The sequence below is a fragment of the Schistocerca piceifrons genome, chromosome 7, assembly GCF_021461385.2.
Source record: "Schistocerca piceifrons isolate TAMUIC-IGC-003096 chromosome 7, iqSchPice1.1, whole genome shotgun sequence".
NCBI lineage: Eukaryota > Metazoa > Arthropoda > Insecta > Orthoptera > Acrididae > Schistocerca > Schistocerca piceifrons.
Window position 1 is genome coordinate 467848795 of NC_060144.1, and position 20674 is coordinate 467869468.

Consider the following 20674-nt stretch of genomic DNA (forward strand, 5'->3'; position numbering starts at 1 on the left):
ATTTCATGAAAGCGTGCGCTCCACTGCAGATTATAAGATTCGTTGGGGTATAGAAGTATAATGACAAAAATGAGTGCTTCTTGAGCAAAAAAATATCAGCATTCTGTCAGACACGTTTTACTCAATATATCTGGAAATAAACCCAGCTGATATATCATTCTCGTTAATGCCATGTGGATGAGAATCTGCACGTTAAAAAAGGTTATAATGTGCTATTTTTTATCCACGTGACAATTTGGAATGAGGTTTCGCGTAAAATGTACACGTTTGCACAACAAAAATGTTTTAAGACCTGAAAATGATAGAAAAGTCTGTCGAAACCGTTTGTCTTAAATAAAGAAATATTTTATGCGGTTTAGGCTGTTGAATGTCATTTAGTAAGCAATCCCTTCAGCAATTTACCTCTTCTAAGTCTCCTGCAGTAACAATCCTCGACACTCCGTCTTAAATATTCCATATTTCAAAATTTCATACATTTTTTCCCTTGCGGCTCTTTTCATTTTCAAAGCAGTTAGCTTAGAAACCCCCAAGCAAATGCCCTACTTTATCTCCTACGAAGGCTTCCCAGAGAATTCTTTGGTCGTCTATTGCCTCTCTATAAACTGAATTCAAATTGTTCGACATTTGAAACAGTTGTTGTTGTAGTCTGTAGTCAGAAGATTGGTCTCACGGAGATCTGCATGCTAGTCTATTCTGTGCAAGCTTCTTCATCTCTGTAACTATTGCAACCTACATGCATTTGAGCCCGCTTTTTGTAATTTAAACTATAGTCTCCCTGTATAACCCCTCCTCCTCCACCGCCCCCCCCTCACCCCCCCCCCCCGCCCCCACACACACACTCAGAGTTCCTTCCATTACCAAACTGACGATTTCTTGGCGCAGCAGGATCTGTCCTATCAACTGAGGCCTTCTCTTAGTCAAGTTGTTCCATAAATTTCTGTTTTCTCCAATTCGATTCAGTACCTCGTCATCTGTTGTTCGATCAACCCACTTAATCTTCAGCATTTTTGTATAAAGCTTTATTTGTGAAGCTTCTATTCTCGTCTTGTCAGAATTCCTTAACTTCCACCATTCATATCCATATAGGCTTTAATCCAGACAAATAGCTTCAGAAAGACTACCAAACACATTCATTTATATTAGAAGTAAATATATTTTTCTTTTTCAGAAATCCTTTTGCTCCTATTGCCGTTAATAATCTACTCGTCCCCTTCGTTTAACAGAAACGTACACCTACCTTAGTCAGGTTTTCGTTTATCATGAATGATCAACGATTTAATAACACCATCGTTGTAATTAATTCCCATCTCTACATCCGCTAAATCGATATGGATGGAAACATTTTTTGCCAACAGATGCAGTATTTTATCCTGGGCTAGTGAGTTGCCTAACAAAATGTCGACGGGAATTTCCGGAAAAGATGTTTAGTAGAAGGTCACTAGAGTGTTTATCGATATCATCAGCTCCAAAGGCGTTCGTCTTCCAGCCTAAAGTTGACTGAAATGTCCTCATATCAACCACGGCGTGATCCGCGACTTCAGACGCTAAGTTTTTTAAGCTCCCACTGAAGCGTTCCACCGTTTCGGCTATAGATGTAGGTGGTGACAGAAATATTTGTAGTATTTTTAATACACATTTTTCGCTTATCTTCACCCAGGTCATTTCCCGTTATAACTCTTTTTAAACCCCTCTAAAAACTACTGACAGTAAATATGCGTCCACCATTGGTATATAACCCAGAATTTAATATTTCGTTGCTATTTATTTCTAGCTTTAGTCAGTTTTCTGTATCAGTTATTACTTGTGCGTGCCACCAGTCATTAGTGGGAGTAATCTTTCAGTACACGTACAGTGCATGATTATCAGTCTTGGTTATGCTAACTAAACGTAACTGTTCGGCTCAGGATGCAATTGTGTGACTTGTCTTTTACTGACCTGTCGGTGGCTCTTCCCCCGCAGGTCATATCTGTTTTGTTAAGTAGCCGCTTAAAGGCCATACGGAGGGGTTTCCCTCACCTAAAATTAGAGGCTTCAGTTTCACCCTTCATATCATTCATTTTGGATGTAACCGATGACAACATGAGGTGCTTCGACTATCGAATATCCGTCTTACAACTTATAAGTACAACGATAAGAGAAGAGCTCAGTTCATACGACACACCCTGATGCGTCAAGGAATCGTCAATTTGGTAATGGAAGGAAGTGTGTGTGTATGTGGGGGGGATTATAGAGGGAAACTACAGCTTAAATACAGTAAGTGGGTTCAAATGGAAGTAGGTTCCAGTAGTTACAGAGATGAAGAGGCTTGCACGACTGTGCACTAGACATTGTGCCTACGAACACTTTCATGCTAGCTATGTGATCTGAGTTATACTACAAATTTAACACATATTTTCAGGCTCTACTACACTATGTAACCATCAGCGTCGGCTAGAGAAATTGTTCAACACTTCACAGAGTTTTCAGTAACGATACCTCCGATATATACCTCACGGTGTGGTTCAGTTAGCGAAAAATGTATTTACAAATAAGGTAATTTAAGGCCATCTAGTTTGATGTACAAATATTTTGCAGGTATGCAACATGGAGGAGAAGGTTCATACCTGTTTCCTAGCGTCTTACTTGGACCAGACACGGACCCTAATTCCAACGATGGGAAGGTAGCAGATCAGTTGACAAGATTATGGACCAATTTCGCTAAATATGGGTGAGTCGCCTCTTTTAGTATTCCGCTTACTTTATCACAGCTGACAATACGTTCTTGAATAATTTATTACCTGAAATGAAAATTAATTAGTCGCATTTGTAATATAAATGCGAAAGCATGGTAAGTGTGTATCCGAAAACCTAATATGATTATGAGGAAAACAAAAAATATTTACTGAAACCGAAAAGTCGGCTGTTATTATAGCCGCAAGATGATCAGCTGCTGTAAAAGACCGTCAGACAAGCTATGAAAGGTGATTGCGCTAACAACTAGAATCTAAATCTCTAGCTGTCTCGGTTGATCTCTCTTGTGTGTGCGATAATATTCTAGAGAGCGGAATGGTGCGTCGTTTTCTTTTTGTGTGTTAGAGTGTGTTTTCGGAAACACAGTATTTAAAATCTGCAAAAATGTTACGCCTGTCTGCTGCAACAATACAGATTGTGATTTCTTCAAGAATCAGCACAGCATGTGTGGCATATGCTTTCGAATATGATACAAGCACCATGTGAAAATTTGCAAAAATGTCAAGAAATCACTATGCATTAGGTATGTCAGCTTTTTTAGTGTAGTTTTGTGGACCACGCATAATAACAAGAGTTGTATATGATTTAATTTCCTTCAATATTCACACCAAATATCTATAACTACGTCCCATATTCGCTAAGAAATCTAGATTAACAATTTCAGTCAAAGTGGACTCGAAACTGAAAATACCCTTCTAAGCTAAAAATGGTATTTCTGAATATAATATCATGTTTATGGCATTATGTATGAAATATATACATGTAGCCCATAAGATTTATGTAATTTCTGGGAATAAGTATTTACATAAAATGAATTTTTAACTTAAAATTTTGTATAGATCATCAAAGTAAAATTTAATATCCATTTTTAAGTTGTATTTTACTGAAAAATAAGTATATATAAGAGAGTCTAAAATTAACGATTTTCGTTTTAAAAATACTTGTTCCCCACAAATTATATGAATCTCATGAATGACGCGTATATATGTAATATATAGTTGCTTAACGATGATACTACATTCAGGAATACTAGTTCTAAAAATGCCTATTCCCAAGAAATTACACGAATCTCACGAACTACATGTCTCTACTCATATATAATGGCTTCAAATTGGTGATTTTACATTCAGGAATACACTTTTTGACTGATGATGGTATTTTCAGTTTCGAGTCCACTTTCACTCAAACTGTCAGTGCAAATATTTCTCAGCACGTATAGGGAGTAACTGAGTAACTACAAATATTTCGCATGAATCTTGAGGGAAATTAAATTATCCAAAACACTGATTATTAGTCAACGTGCTCAAAACTGAACTAAAAAAAATTATTAAGGCGGAAACTTTGAAGTATCGTTTTGTCATTTCATGACATTCTTGCAGTTTTTCACAGCCTCGTATCTCAGTAGCTGTTCGGAATTTTCCAACACGTTATGCATCAAACTTGTGGGTTATTTAACCTCATTAAAACGGACGGTGGATATTTTTAACTAAAATTCTCTAGAAGCGCGTTACTGAGGACGAAAGTGCCATTTCTTAGCGCTTTTTCAAGAGAGCAGATAACGCACACAGGGGAGAAGTTGTAAGACTTGGATTTTTCACGAAAGGCCTAACACAAACAACGTACCTGAAAATAAAAAACCCCAACTCCACCTTTTGCAACCCGACCCCTTTTTCAGAGCTATCTCTATTAAGATACATTCCAAGCAAGCCCTGTTGAGTAAAGGTCGATGGACCCAGCTGGTCATTTCTCGCGCTAAAGTATTTGTTGTTGAAAATATTCGTGTACTAGCGAAACCCCGTGTAATTTAGCGTTATAGTCTTGCAGAATTCTGTTATATTCTATTGCAGAGGCATATATTGGAAAATAAGCGTCAGTCATCTAATATGCACACACCTCTGCAGTCCAAAGTGTATGTTGAGATATGTGCGTTCTTCTAAAAAACTGCTGTTTTATATACGTACACAACCTCACTCACAGACATTCTATTCATTGATCTTTGTTGGTCGGAAACCTCGGCATATCAAAACACTGTTGCTTGTTGACTTATTTATTTATTTCAGACAGACATTATTTCACCAGATAGAATCATTGCACACCGTGTTACAAACAGAACATTGGACATTGGACTGATTTCATACTAATATATAAAAACGCAACTAAACGAGATAAGGGATCAACAAAGTACATTAATCTCACTCCACCATTAGATTTAGATCTACAAATCAAAGAAACAGAACATTCGTACGCAGTGTAAGTTCAGCGCTCTTTGCAAACACTTGCCCTCGTGACAAGCTTATAAACTATAGATCGTAGGTTAATGTTACCACATTCAGTCTTCGGACAAATAACACAAAACGTTGGTGAATGTCCCTTGGCCAGCTTTGGTTACTCGTATGGACAAACAGCATTGTCACAATTTAGGAACAACAGAAGAAAAGTATTTAACGACCAGTGACCTCTCCCTAGCTCTCAGCTGCCTCCAGTGCTGTTCGTCCAGTGAATATGACACCCCGACGCCATCTGACAACGTTGTACGTCCCACCCGTCTCCTCTCATTCACACTACACCGGCGCTCTCCAACTCCCAGGCATCCAGTTACCACCTGTGTGCCTATAACGCTTGTTCTTCGCAGCGTCGGTGGTTGTTGTGTCGTAACTTTGTGCAACAGTACCAATACAATCACGTTTCGGCTTTGATCTCAGTAACTTCTCTGATTGTGGATGTTGTTGTCATTTCTCATTCCGTTATGGCAACTACTGCATTTTTGTTTTCATTTTATGTTTAGGCGCTAAAAAAGGAGTTTCAGTTTCCATAATGTATCAAAAGGCTGTCATTTTACCTTCCAGCGATCCAGCACCATCTGGAAATCCAGCAGTGTGGGAGAGGTTCATGGCGAATGCTACCAACTATCTGGATATGGAACTGGAATTTGTGACACGTCAAGACATGCTGAAGGAACGGATGGATTTCTGGAGAGAACTTCTATCGTCACAATGAGTTACATGCTGTGGTGCACATTGTTTTCTCGACGTAAAATAAAAGTTATTTGTGTTTAAAATTTAAAAATTGTATCATTGCGACATAAAACACAGTTCCTTTCCATCTTCCGTTCCACAGTTCCTCTGTCGAATTTCAAGAGTTCGCTGGTCAATCAGTGACTCAGCATTCGTAATTCTGAGGTAAATGAGATGTAAATTACTTCGCTTAGTAAAATATAAAACAATTGCAGAATTTTGATCCAGCTGCGTCTCAAGTCACCTTTACGTACTGTAAGTATCACACTCTTAACCCAGTTTTACCATAATAATTGTTTGCAATGATACGTGGGCTCTTTCCTAAACTATCAAGCTATATTTGATATTCGCCTCCACCTGTTTCTTGCCCGGAACTTAAATTATTTATTTGTTATTGTTTACAGTTCCGGCACCCGCTACCTGGAATCTAATACCGGTCGTATTTTCATGTAGCTACAGAAAGTTGTTTATGAAATAATTAACATTCGCTTCAAGAGTTGTAATGTATTTTAAGCATTTTCAGCAACTGCTGAAATAAATATAAAGAAAATAAAAATTTCATAAAATAGTTATCACAAGGAAAAAACAGCCAAAACACTTTTTTTAACTTCGTACAAATACTGCATGGCGGAGGGTGTTTCGTATCAACGTTGCGTGGCAAGGGTGATTCGTACTGATGTTAAATGGCAGACTGCGCACGCTACTGATGTGCATTGCAATCTTGACACACACTGATTATGTCTTTCATCTACGCAGAAAACCCAAAGCTAGCGAAGGAGCCGTCCGTCCTGTCAGGCTTATATGGATCGGGGGTAGACCAGAATACCATGTTCATCGCACTTTGCAAGAAGTGTTTACTGTACAGGAGACAGAACAGTTAAGACTTTTTTTGACCTGGGGCCGGATGTCTGAGAGACATTTGTAGTGCTGGTCGCATTACGGACATATTGTTAAGTATTTACAACGCAGTTGCGTCTCTAAGCAATTTTTACGAGGATCTTCCACTTTATGCTATGTTTTCAAATTCTGTTCCCGTCGTACTTAAACAAATAGCAAAAGATATATGTCGATTTAAGTGGTTGTATTCCGGCTACATACATCGACATGTGTTCATTGTCCAAATTAATGACAAAAATTTAAGATTAACATAATGTATGTTACGAAGGCTAATGTACTAAAATACACACATCAAATAAAGTTTTGCATGACCCCGATTCCCAGTACTACTGAAGATGGACGTTGGCTGTGGATACTGTATCACAGACACCCTTTGACTGTTCAGAGATGTCACTAAACCCTCCCAAAGATGTAAACAACCATGCATGAGGAGCGCATATTAGACGGAGCGGGTCCAGCAGTCGATCAGTTCCAGTCACTCCACCAGAAAGGAGGTACACGGCTCGTGTTGTCTGTAGATCAACCATGCCTAGACAGTCAATGCCGCGGTTCGATCGCGTCCGCCTTGTTACTTTGTACTAGGAGGGGCTCTCAAGATGGGAAGTGTCCAGTCGTCTCGGAGTGAACCAAAGCGATGTTGTTCGATCAGGCCGCCCAAGGGATACTACTACAGTGGATGACCGCTATCTACGGATTATGGTACGGAGGAACCCTGACAGCAACGCCACCATGTTGAGTAGTGCTTTTCGTGCAGCCACGGGACGTCGTGTTACGACTCCAACTGTGAGCAATAGCCTGCATGATGCGCAACTTCACTCCCGACGTCCATGGCGAGTTCCGTCTTTTAAGCACGACACAATGCAGCGCGGTACAGATGGGCCCAACAACATGCCGCATGGACCGCTCAGGATTGGCGTCACGTTCTCTTCACCGATGAGTGTCGCATATACCTTCAAGCAGACAACTGTCGGAAACATGTTTGGAGGCAACCCGGTCAGGCTGAACGCCTCAGACACACTGTCCAGCGAGTGCAGCAAGGTGGAGGTTCCCTCCTGTTTTGGGGTGGCATGATGTGGGGCCGCCGTACGCCGATGGTGGTCGCGGAAGGCGCCGCAACGGCTGTACGATACGTGAACGCCATCCTCCGACCGATAGTGTAACCATATCAGCAGCATATTGACGAGGCATTCGTCTTCATGGACGACAATTCGCGTCCCCATCACGCACATCTTATGAATGACTTCCTTCAGGATAACGACATCGCTCGAATAGAGTAGCCAGGTTGTTCTCCAGACATGAACCCTATCGCAAATGTCTGGGATAGATTGAAAAGGGCTGTTTATGGACGACATGACCCACCAACCACTCTCAGGGATCTACGCCGAATCGCCGTTGAGGAGTGGGACAATCTGGTCCAACAGTGCCTTGATGAACTTGTGGATAGTATGCCACGACGAATACAGGCATGCATCAATGCAAGAGAACATGCTACTGGGTATTAGAGGTACCGGTGTGTACAGGAATCAGGATCACCACCTCTGAAGGTGTCGTTGTGTGGTGGTACAATATGCAATGCGTGGTTTTCATGAGGAATAAAAAGGGCAGAAATGATGTTTATGTTGATCTCTATTCCAATTTTCTGTACAGGTTCCGGAACTCTCGAAACCGAGGTTATGCAAAACTTTTTTTGATATGTGTAGTAGTAAAACACCTGCAACGTTAACCTTGTACAACTGACTTTTCATTTCCACGGAGCAACATAGTGTGCACAGATTCTTACCAATTTACATTAAATTATGTGTGCCACCTGCAGAATGAGTAGCCGTTTGACTGGCGCTATCATTGTTTTATCCTTGTCTGAAATATACAAGTCGACACTAAAAAAAGTTGTCACTTACAGACTCTACAGCTCTTGCTCAACATTTTCTACTATGAGCAAAATATTCACAATATTTTTAAATTCGTTGGTAGTGTATTTATCGACAGTCAGCTACTCAGACGTCTGGAGAATGAGGTTCATTGTTCTTCTCCATGTTAAACAAATATTGAACAACCTCTCATTTAAACAACCATTATGGAGTAAGCAAACATGTTTCGTGGGAAACATAGATAAAGGACACCGTACTATATACACACATATCTAACTTTCTACACAAAACTACTTTATTTCTCTTTAGTTCACATATACACATACAAACGTCATTTCCACTTTTTCCGTAAGGTGGATGACAGTTTTAAACGTTATTTTACATTAACAAAACTGTAGGATAAGTCGCTATTAATTTATAAACTAGAGAAATATCACAAGAAAGTGATAAACGTGGAACTTGAACTATTCCTGCAACGAAAATAATATATAAATAAGTATTGAAACTGCGCCCTCCTGTTTAATATAAAATATAACAACAAACCCAAAACTTAAGAACTGCCGCCTGAAGACATCTCACATGGACGATGGAGACATTGAGTGGTCTGCAGCAATACAACAAAAGTTATTAAATCAGGAAATACAGAATGATGACAGGATACGTAAACGAAATAATGAAACAGCTTAAGACTCTCAGTTCTGTTTAATAACCTGCATTCTCTGTTTAATTTTATCAATAAGCTACTGAAAGTCCCAATAAATCAGGAAACGCTTATCATTAAATGCAGAGAACTGTACAGTTTCTTCCCTATAGTTCCAAAGCATTATAGGGAATTGCACCAAGAGCAAGATGGATTGTTCTCAACCTTGAAAGAAAAAGATGAGTTTTTTTTTTTAGTAAAAGTGCGTTTGTTTTTCGACATTGTCTATTTGGTACAGTTTCTGACCTTACACTACTACTACTGCTTTCGGTGTGGAACTGAATGGTTAGTTGGGGGATTAGAGTGGGAAAGGTAAGTAGACATTCAGCTGTGTGTGATATCACATGGGCATTGACATTGTTTCTACAGGAAGACCGCATTATGTCGATAACTTGAGAAGGTACATGCTTATGTGTTATTTGGTCACAGTTTAGTCCTCACAGATTACCATAACGCGTTATATCTCGAAGACCCGTGAACATACGGATATGAGTGTCTTTCGGGCAATGTTGGTGAATGTTTTACTTTTCTTTAAATTGTTAAGGTGATCTGTAACCACTCTGTGGGGCGTACAATGGTGTCTGAATAGATCAGTAATTGCTCTTTTGCACCAAGATACAGCTGTCTCATGTTTCATTAACTAACTTCTCATTTAATGAGCAACAGCATGTCGTATTCGTATTAGGGGGATCGGAAAGTAATGTTCTTTTTTTACATTAAATTCAGACAGATGGTTAACAAGTTATTTTTAATCAGTGGTGTTATTACCCTCGCTATCAACAAACTTTTACCATATAACCTGAAAAATTTCAACGCTGGATCGATATAAATAAATCTGTTTTTGAGGAAAATTCTGCAGATGGCATTTCGGACATAATGCTTATTTTCAGTTTTTTTGTCGCTTAGGAAATGTTGTAGTTAGCGGAATAAATGGAAATCCGATGGCGCGATATTGGGTGAGTGTGATGAGAGAGGCAATACCTTGCACTCCAGTTCATTAATACTTACCAGGATTCGTCTTGCGCAGTGCGGTCGTGCGTTACCTTGTTGCAGAACAGAGCCTTTTCTGTTGACAATCACTGGGCACTTAATCGGTTAGAGGTTGAGTACGCGATCGAATTATTTATAGTTAGGGTCTGCACTCACAATGTGTCCAGGTTTCAACACTTCAAAATGAGCGACCCCGTGAACGCCTGACCAAACACACAAAAAACGCCTTTTTGATGTGTAAACCCGGTTCCGCTTTACTTCATGGCGATTAATTCAGAGAGAGATACTGGCTTATGAATTTTGGAGTATCATTGATGACCCACTTGGCGTAATCAGTGATCAATAGAACAAAAAAAAGCTTCCTATTCTGTCGCTGAAGCAATAAGTTGGATGTTGCGGATCAGTTAGCATTGTCTTTATCAATCTGCTGCAGTTGTTCTTGGACTGTTGACTAATGTTGGTTAAGAGTGTTTGATAGTTCCTCGATTGTTTGATACGGGTTTGCTTCCACTTCTGCCCTTAAGATGTCATTGTCTAAAGTTGTTGGTCTTCATGTCGGAAAGTTCAAAACATCCGAATTTGAGCTGATAAAATCACCTTTGACATTTACGAACGTCTAATGAACTTGACAACCAGCCCAACGTTTAGGTAGCAACTGTTGCGTTGCTGCTCTTGCGAAACTCAAAAGCCATACGATGCCGGATGTGTCCTCTTCTGCTTTTTGTCTAGTCGTTTCACCATACACTGCAACAAATTAAAGTTTAATTATTTATGAGTAAAGAAGTCACTCTAACCTTAAAATATCTTTGACAAGAATTTGAAGTACACTACGAGGTGGTAAATGACAGACGAATATCGACATTCGCTCGAACGACATTATGACGTGTGTTCTAAAAATGTCGGGAATTTTGTAGTTACATGAGTTATCTTAGTCGGCTTCAAGCGATTTTTCTTTGTTGTGTTGGTTAACATGTGTAAAACGTACCAGTACACTAGTAGCCGTGTTGGGTTTGTAGTCTGCTCGTTAGAAATCAAGGAAGTTACGTACGGTTGCTTAAGAGTGGTGATTATTGATTTGTTCTAAAAATTGATCAGAGAATTTGCATTAAAATTAGCTGTTGAAAGGGATAAAATGTAACAAAGTTTTAGAAATGTTTATCAATGTTTTTGATGAGTCTGCCATGAGTACAACAAGGATTTGTGCAACAAGGATTTACGAGCAGTATAAGCGTTTCCAAGGTGGCCATGGTAAAGATGAACGCCCCAGCACATCAACAACAGATGAAAATGTGGAAAAAGTGAAAGACATGATTGTGAACAATAGCCGAATCACAAGCAGAGAAGTTTCTGATGATGTCTGCATATGAATGGCTTGAATGGTTCATGTCATGAAGTCTTATCGGATATTTTAGGTACGAAGCGATAGGAGGGTGGGGATAGGGACTGCAGAATTTGTGCCATAGGTGTTGAATTTCGAGCAAAAACAGTGGCGAATGGAAGTTGTTCGAAACCTTTCATAACAAGTGAGTACTACCTCTAAGTTCACCACCGTTTGTGTGGAAGAAATCCGAGGAAAGTCGCACAACTCATGGGTTTCGCACCTCGATAATACACTTGTTCACTCTTCCTAGCTTGTTGGTGAATTTTTGGTGAAAAACAACACGGTAGTGATTCCTCGGCCACCCTCTGTGACATTTTTCTGTTTCCAAAAATAAAGAGAACCTTAAAGTTCCGACGTTTTACAAGCTTAGATGTGGTTAAAAGCGCGTAGCTGAAAGAGTAAATGCTGTCCCAAAGATCGAGTTCCAAATGTTTTTCGGGAATTGGAAGAATCGTGGGCATTACTGTATAATAGCTAATGGGGATTACTTTGAAGGCGCTAAAACTAATGTAGACGAATAAATAAAATTATTTACAAAAAATGAAAATTCACGATACTTTTTGCACACACTCCGTACTTTACTGTCCCCCTAATGTTATATCCGATGAACTACTGCGGATAACGGTGTCTGTGTCGTTTTACGCGAAGTGGCTAAGACCTGAACATATTGCCGAGTTCTCCGGTGTTGGAGATAACGAATACACATTACTTTTATATCGCCAGGGAGGAGGTAATCGGTTTCTATGACCCACGTGTAATGCGTATGAAGTGCAGATACTAATCGAGTTTGTGCGATCGGAAAGCAGGTGAAAGATAATTGGCCTGTGGTTTGAGTATATAAGCTAACTGCCTGTCCAACCGTGACCGCTCAGAGACAAACATGCATTCTGTCGCGCTACTGCTGATTGCTGTAACATTCTCCACAACAGTGGCAGCCGACCCACGCCATCCCACTGTTCAAGAGGTACGATAATCAACGTGTCCCTTAGATATCTAGTTTATGACAGGTCAGATGGCAAGGCGACTGTGTATAATCATCTTTGAACCGTCTTGGCATTTGCTTCGTATTCTAGTCTTCACAAGCCTGCGCCTTCAATATGACAATGCCGCGCTGCTGACAGATAGATGGCCCAACTCTCCGTATGGACGCCTCCTTTCACACTCGTTTATCACTTGGACACAAGAATGAATTTACCGTTATTTTCCGATTTAAATATCCACAAATATAATATTAACAAGCGTCGAAAATTTTGAAACACGAAAATGGAACATTGTGAAATTGCTGAGCCGTGCTGCTTCTCGCGTTGCTGCTGTTTATAGGTTTCTGTCCTCTGTTGGAGGTCAGACTGTATCGTTTAGTTGACATGGTTGCGGTTGTTTGTGTTCTTCTTGAGTTGACTGGCGCCACTTGGTTTCACAAGTGTTGCCTGTCCGCTAGTGGCAGCAGTGGCGTTATCGATATGTAGTAACTGTGGCCCTATCTCTGGGGTGACGTCGTTGTTCTTCCGTGTCGTGTGAATGGGCGGTTCGGTTGGGGACGCAGGAGGAGCCAGGTCCACGCAGAGCATACACACGCCGGGACTGCTGGCAGCGCGCATCGACTGCCGGATCGAAGGGCTGTGATCACGAGGGTGCACGACCTTGTCGAAACTGGATCCTGCAAGTTTTAAACTGAGTGCATTTCAATTCGAGTAGACAAACCTCCACCATTGCGAAATCTCGCGATTATCCAGTGACTTGAGATCGTGTTGTTGCTCGTAGTGTCGCCGAGGCAAAGAGCAGCGAGTGGAGTGCTTGGGGAAGGCGGATCTGATTAGCTTTCCTGGGCTTCTAATTACTATTTACTACCTCCTGCTTGTTACAATTGTTAAGTTCAACCGGCGGTATTTTCCTGTCTAGTGGCCGCTAACGCCCCAAGTACCTGCCCTGGGGGGTTAGTGCATGTAACGGCAGTGTATATTTCCTCGCCTTGCGGCCACTGTCCGGTGAGGCGTGTAAGTTTGACAGTTTTCTTGATTGTAGGTTGCCTGGCGATTCTCCTACCTTGGTGGTAGTGATTCCTTTCTTGTTCTGGGCGCTATAAGCACAGTATTCTGTGAGCGGTCTCCAGACCGCCGGTTCCGACTTTGGCGTATTTTTACATCTTTGCATTTGGTTTATTGGACGTCAGGTAGCCCAACAAAGATTACCATTAGTCACTCGTCAGACTGCCATGAGTTACCATCTTGTGGTGTGAGCAACTCTAGGCTGCCTTTCTCATCGCTCGCGAAAGTGTTTTTGGCCTGACCTACTCAGAGACCGATTCCTTGAGCGCCGACTGTGTCTGACCCCTGTCTTTTTATTGTGTTATTATTTTATTATTGTAGTACCAAGTTCCCATCATTTGTCTCACCTCTTAGGTGATCAGTTGCTTGTCCTTTGAATTAACCTTTGTTATTATGTTTGCTGTTTTATTGTACATTGTTAAATATTTTTAATAATTGCCATTCTTGGCGTTTAAGGCCTTCAGCAGTGAAATTTTTCTTAATTTATTGCCATTAAGGCCTTCAGCCGAGAGCATGGTTACTTGTTTGGAAATCCTAATTTGGTAATTCTACTTTAGCAGTGAGCTTTAAGATCATTTGTGATTTGTCTTTTATATTTTAATAACTGTAATTGTAAGTTACAACAAGTTTAAATAGTTCTTAATTTATTCCCATTAAGGCCTTCAGCCTTGAAACAATTTGTAATTATTGCGTCGGCCGCGGTGGCCGAGCGGTTCTAGGCGCTTCAATCCGGAACCGCGCGACTGCTACGGTCGCACGTTCGAATCCTGCCTCGGGCATGGATATGTGTGATGGCCTTTAGTTAGGTTTAAATAGTTCTAAGTCCTAGGGGACTGATGACCTCAGATGTTAAGTCTCATAGTGCTCAGAGCCATTTGAACCATTTTTAAATTATTGCCATTATTTTAATTGGTTGTTGATCTTAAATAAATTGTGTGTGATTAAAAGAAAACCCAACCAATAGTAACTGATTACGGCCCCGTCCACAATCGTAACCGAATCCTGCCCTCCTTGACTACCACCAGGTTTCAGAAATCAAGTATCTTAAATGACAGGACGTGCCATATGCTCATACATAAAAGCAATGCTACGATTAATACATGTGTACAGGAACTATTACCATTTAAATGGGCAATAATGGAATTTTAACAAACGACGAAAATTATGAGACACGAAAGCTAAACATTGTGCACCGGTCAAGTATAGTGCACAGTGCATGGTATGTACGTACATAGCACGTTACAAACAAATTTTCCGCAGAAACAGATCTAAAAAATGTTGAAATAACTGCTGTCGTGTTAAATCACCTCCCATTAGGAATGTGGAACGCACTCAAAGATTGTGACATGACTTTCAAAATGATGGCGTGCAGCAGTCAGTCGCCCTTTCCTTTCAGGCTTTATTAAGGCAAATCCACATTTCGGCTAGTAACTAGCCATTATCAATGCTGTATTTCAGAATTGTAATACGTGCCCTAGTGCGTCAAGCCCTGATCTTTGGGCTCCTTTCAGAGTTCATTCAAGACTACTGAATAGGACTACTGAGTAGGACTACTGACAGCTGCACTCCATCATTTTGCTGCCATGAACTATACACAAAGACGTCTGTAGTGTTACTTTGCGATCATTTCAGTTCGGCAGAATTTCATTATTTGTTTCCTTACGTAAACAGTAAGAAGTGATGATATGTCTGAAATGCCGGCCGAAGTGGCCGTGCGGTTAAAGGCGCTGCAGTCTGGAACCGCAAGACCGCTACGGTCGCAGGTTCGAATCCTGCCTCGGGCATGGATGTATGTGATGTCCTTAGATTAGTTAGGTTTAAGTAGTTCTAAGTTCTAGGGGACTTATGACCACAGCAGTTGAGTCCCATAGTGCTCAGAGCCATTTGAACCATTATGTCTGAAATGTTTTGTAATTAACACTCTTCTGATGATCTGTTTCGGTAGATTCGTTCCAGGTGTTGCATATCCAGAAGCATAAAGAGTACGGAAAGCCGAAAAACATGCACAGTATGAGCACAATTTCCAACTGTTTTAAACATTTTGTGGTAGGACAAGGTTTCGTGTGGTTTGTTTGAAATTGTTTCGCTCTCGGTTTAATGCCGTTTTATCGTCATAATTTACTAATAACAAAACCAACAGGTAAAAATTAGCGTCATGTACTGGGCATATGAGAACAAGAGTATGAGAGTACTTGAATACTGATTTCACTTGTTATAAGATGTGCAATGTGTGGTGAAATGTTTCCTCTAGACGTCCAAAGATCGCTGATCTGTCTATAAAGTCGAGTTTCCTTACTGTTGTGTAACTTTAGGAACAGTATTAAAAATATAGTGTGAGAGTGCACAGATACAGGACAAATTGCTTAGATTTAACTGTTAGTAAGAAGTTGTGTATTACGAACAGTAAATGTGTATTATTATTATTTAAATAACATTTTCCAGATGCCACACAGATAAGTAGTGCCAGGATGTGCGAACAGTTTCCATTACTCTTTTGACTTATCTGCAGTTGAACTGTAATAATTTTGCAGCTGTTAATCTTTACATTAGTTTCAGTTTTTGGAATTCCTTCTTCTGATAATCTGTAGAAAAATAAACGCATCGTTTATTGCAGAAGCGTAAAATCTGTCGCTTCCTACATGTAATGTAGAGTCCTGTGGGATAAATGGCTGGGAGATCCCGAAGTGCAGTTTCAACCAACTAAGTGGTTCCTTCCCGAAGTAAGGGAGTTGTCTGTGTAAATGTAGCTGATTACGTAGGTATATTTTCATACAGGTACGTGAGCCTTTTAATCACATTTTCTATGATCCAGTCGTCATTTCTCTTGCTAAAATCTTGCTCTCGCTTCAGTATTCTTCCATTACGGCTTATCCAGACGCAGACTAGTTTAACTAAATAGTATGACAGGTTGGAGAAAATTGTTGGAATTGCGCATTCACGTAATTTTGGTCGAGTTCTTGGGTACTTTTGCTCGTTTACTTGCAAATCTTGAGAGAAGTATAAGCTGCTGTTAATATCCTCTCCTCAAAATGCTTTACACGGACCGAGGATCCCTTGAATATTATCCAGCTTTTCCTCGGAATTACTCCGCGTGTCTTCATACCTGTTGAGAACCGGATTACCGCGGTTTAACTCTTATCGCCTCGCTAACGGCAACTGTTCGCACATATTGTACAGTGTATTTGTATGGGATGTATAAAAAGTTATTTAATTAATAGTAATAAAGCATTTGCTATATGTAACACAAATTTTTACTAACAGTTACATTTATGCCGTTTACTCTGTCTCATCACACACTCGCGCTATATTTTGGCATCGTTTCTATAGTAATACTTTAGTAAGAAAACTTGCATTTACAGACAGATCAGAAATATATGGACGTCTAGGGAAAACATTTTGCGAGACATTACACGTCTTAAAACTGTAATCAAAATAATCACAACTCGTATTTTGCTGAATATAGGACTGCGTCGGTAGTAGGCCGTCTTCACAGCGTTGCCAGTTGTCATGCCTTCGGCTTGTGTACAATCGGCTGTGATTTGCCTGAACTGCTTGGGGTAACCAAAATAAATCTTAAATCATCTCAGGCAAACAAAGATCTGTCGAAGTCGAGTTAGTTTCATAAGCACTACTCCGCAATTTTCAACTGCTGAATCTGACCTGTATAGATATTTGAGGTTTCTTTCCTCTAAACACTGCTGCATTAAATCAAACGTGGTTTCGCTGCTATTTGTCTAGGGAGCTCTGTTGAACTGATTTAGTGTTCTACTGCTCAGTGACAATTTTGTTTTTTGCGGATGGCCTTCTTCCCTGCGCAAGGAATTCCGCCTATGCAGCTCAGACCATTAACACATTTGGAAATGCGGTTTATGACAAGGAGGAAGAAGCTCCTAACAGTGGGATTGACAGATATTACCATTGCCAGAAACTGGCTGATAAGGAGATACGAGAGGGTGGCGAATAGTTTCTATTCGAAGGCCGTGTAATCCAGAATCGGTATGCCAGTCAGGCAGAATTGCTTTGAACACTGACGCAATCGTCCTACCGGCGCACCGGGTTGAAGGCACCCGTTTGCTAAAACACCGTGACATGCTGCGCGAAGAAATCTGTAACTGCCCGCTGCACAATTTTCTCCGAAGGAGGTAGGCTGTCCTGCAAAGCCTTCTTTAAGGGACCAAAGGCGTGGTAATCGCATGGAGAGAGATCGGGATATAGGACGGGTGTTCGATTGTCTCCCACCAAATTGGATACATTTGGTAATAACGTCGTCGTAGTTCACGTTTGCGCATTTACCGCACGCACATGGAAAACACACGAATGGTCCCTGCTTATTCAGCAACATCGGAGTCGAGCTACGTTATGCATTTGCTGTAACAACGACCTCAAACGGGATGTTTATTACAATTTAGGCCATGTGACCATCATCAAGTGGTCCAACTGTGTTTTAGCACATATCGTAACCTACAAATCTTAAGCCTCGTATACATTCGTTGTCGAATCCGTACAGCAGGCCTTTTAACGTTGTTAACATCTTTAATGTGAATCATGCCAAACCACTACTTGTGTACACTGTGTGTATGGCAGCGCAGATACGACGACGTTGTATATACATATCAGAATAAAAAAAATGGCTCTAAGTACTATGGGACTTAAACTCTGAGGTCATCAGTCCCCTAGAACTTAGAACTACTTAAACGTAACTAACCTAATGTCATCACACACATCTATGCCCGAGGCAGGATACGAACCTGCGACCGTAGCGATATCAGAATACCTTTAGATTCTGGTGTGTGCTAGATCACTGTTATACCACTCGATAATGGCCTAATGGACACGCGGCCGAAATTGCGATAGTGCTAATAAATAACTTTAACATAAAAGGTGACTGTGATGTTATTTACGAAAGTTATTGTTCACTGTTTTGAGACTGTAGAAGGTACGCTATCATAATCTTTGGAAGAATTCACTGTTTACTATCATGGGAATTATTTGAAACATAAAACTGCCAAGACTCGGACCTGCGCTTTCCACCTGAAGAATAAACAGGCAAATAAATCCTTAAATCGTACTCGTACATAATCCTACTCCCAAATTTTCTGGAGTAATTCTGCGTCGCGCGCTAACGTATTGTCTAAACACCAAACAGAAAATGGCAGCCAGAAATAACATAGTGCGAAAATTGACAGGTACATCATGGGGTGCTAATCCATGCCCTGGGCGCTCCAGCGCGCTTGCTCTATGTTATTCCACTGCTGAATATGCATGTTCGGTATGGTACAAGTCCAGTCATGCCAAGAACGTAGATGCGGCTCTAAATGAGTCTTGCCGGATTATCGCGGATTGGTTAAGACCTATTCCTGTGGACAAACTCCATTGCCTCGCTGGCATAGCTCCTCCTGAAATCAGACGTGAGGTAGCTGCGAGATATGAGAAAAGTAAGGCTACAACGAAGGAAGCCCATCCACTATATGGTCGTCAGCCCGCACATCCTAGGCTGAAATCAGGAAATAGTTTCCTGACAACTACTGAGGCTCTCATCGAGAATCCACATGCGGCAAGGATCTCGCGATGTCGGTATTTGGGAGAATGGATGGCTCCAAAGGAAGAACTTCCTCCAGGACATTCGGAGAAGTGGTCAATATGGAGGTCTCTCAATAGATTACGATCAAACTCAACGAGATGAAAGACGTAACTGCGGACTTGGGGTTTCTCTGTGGTCTCAGTTCTTTGCCAGTGTGGCGCTGAGCAGCCATTGCTTTCAGTGTTCCTCATCACCAACCACATGCAATATGCAAGACCTCACGAGACCTGCACCAAACGCACTTGAAGTGTCCAATTTTTGGTCTTCTTTTGTGTAATATTAAGTCAACACTTATTTTTTATATTTCTGTTCTTCTGACACGATAAGGAAATAAAATTGTTCACTTCACTAGAATTTTCACGTTAGGCCTGGATTAAATCTCAAATTTGCTCGTGTTTATCACGTAATTGCACGCTTGATGATAATCAGACTTCCCGCAATGTAATGACCCCGAATTATAGCCACAAATGACTATCGTTGACAGTGTTCAATTAAGCACGCTTTCTGCTCTTGTGTGTGTGTGTGTGTTTGAAAAAAGGAGTGGGTGAGAGACAGTACTGGGGGTGCAATAATCTCAGTTCATTGCAGTGTTGACCGGAGAACATGTTACAGGGAGACGACGTGTTCGTGACTACTGACAACGGAGTTCTGAGGGGCGTGGTTGCCACGTCATTGAATGGCGCTCTCTACAACCAGTTCCGGGGCATACCGTTCGCCACGCCGCCTCTTGGTGATCTCCGATTCCGAGTGAGTGCTACACATCAGGAAGTTATAAACACTATGGTCACCCATTGTATTTTTGTACTTGGTCTCGGTTCTGGAGCAAGTAGTTCTAAAACAAAGAAATACATATTTGTGTAATACATTTAGATAGTAATTTTAAACATCCTTTTTGTGATCAACTTCAGTTCCATATGAACAATATCACTTTATTATCCTATCACACGGACGAAACAGAACAAAAAAGAACTGTAAAGTAGACTGTAGGTTTGCTGTTATATAAAATAATAATTCTAAAAACAGTTTTAAAGCTATTGTAATGCAACCCACTTTTTAATATAGTACCGTTATTTCACATTCAGCATATTTACTCCTCCCCCATCCCCCTCCCCTCCTCTCCGCCCACGGTTCCCACGTTCCACGTCTTTCAAGTTATCTGGAACTTCGCCAGTTGGAGGTTCTTTCCACTTCCATAGATAGTAAGACATTACTTCACAATTGGATATGTTGTCACGTTTGGTTTGGTCAATTGTTACCCAAAGTGTAGCCTGCTAAGCAAGGGTAACAAACTTTATACTTTTTTATTAGCTATTAAGATTCATTTAGACTAAATGTAATAGCTTATTAATGTTATAGAGAAGTCTGATTTTTTTCTAATAATTAACCTCTCATTTCAGAAACCCTTTTTCTATTGAATTATCCTCAGAGTCATTATTGTTGCTGCAGTTTTTGTTCTCATAGGCCGTTC

General features: G+C 40.6%; 1 protein-coding gene across 1 annotated transcript in view; it reads left to right on the forward strand.

The window, feature by feature from the left end:
• LOC124709019 (juvenile hormone esterase-like) overlaps positions 1 to 20674 on the forward strand; it is a 160863-nt gene that overhangs the window by 58986 nt on the left and 81203 nt on the right. The window contains exons 8-9 of the mRNA XM_047240666.1: positions 2575 to 2660; positions 19819 to 19953. Of these exons, the coding sequence (XP_047096622.1) occupies positions 2575 to 2660; positions 19819 to 19953 (221 nt within the window). The remainder of the gene's footprint in view (positions 1 to 2574; positions 2661 to 19818; positions 19954 to 20674) is intronic.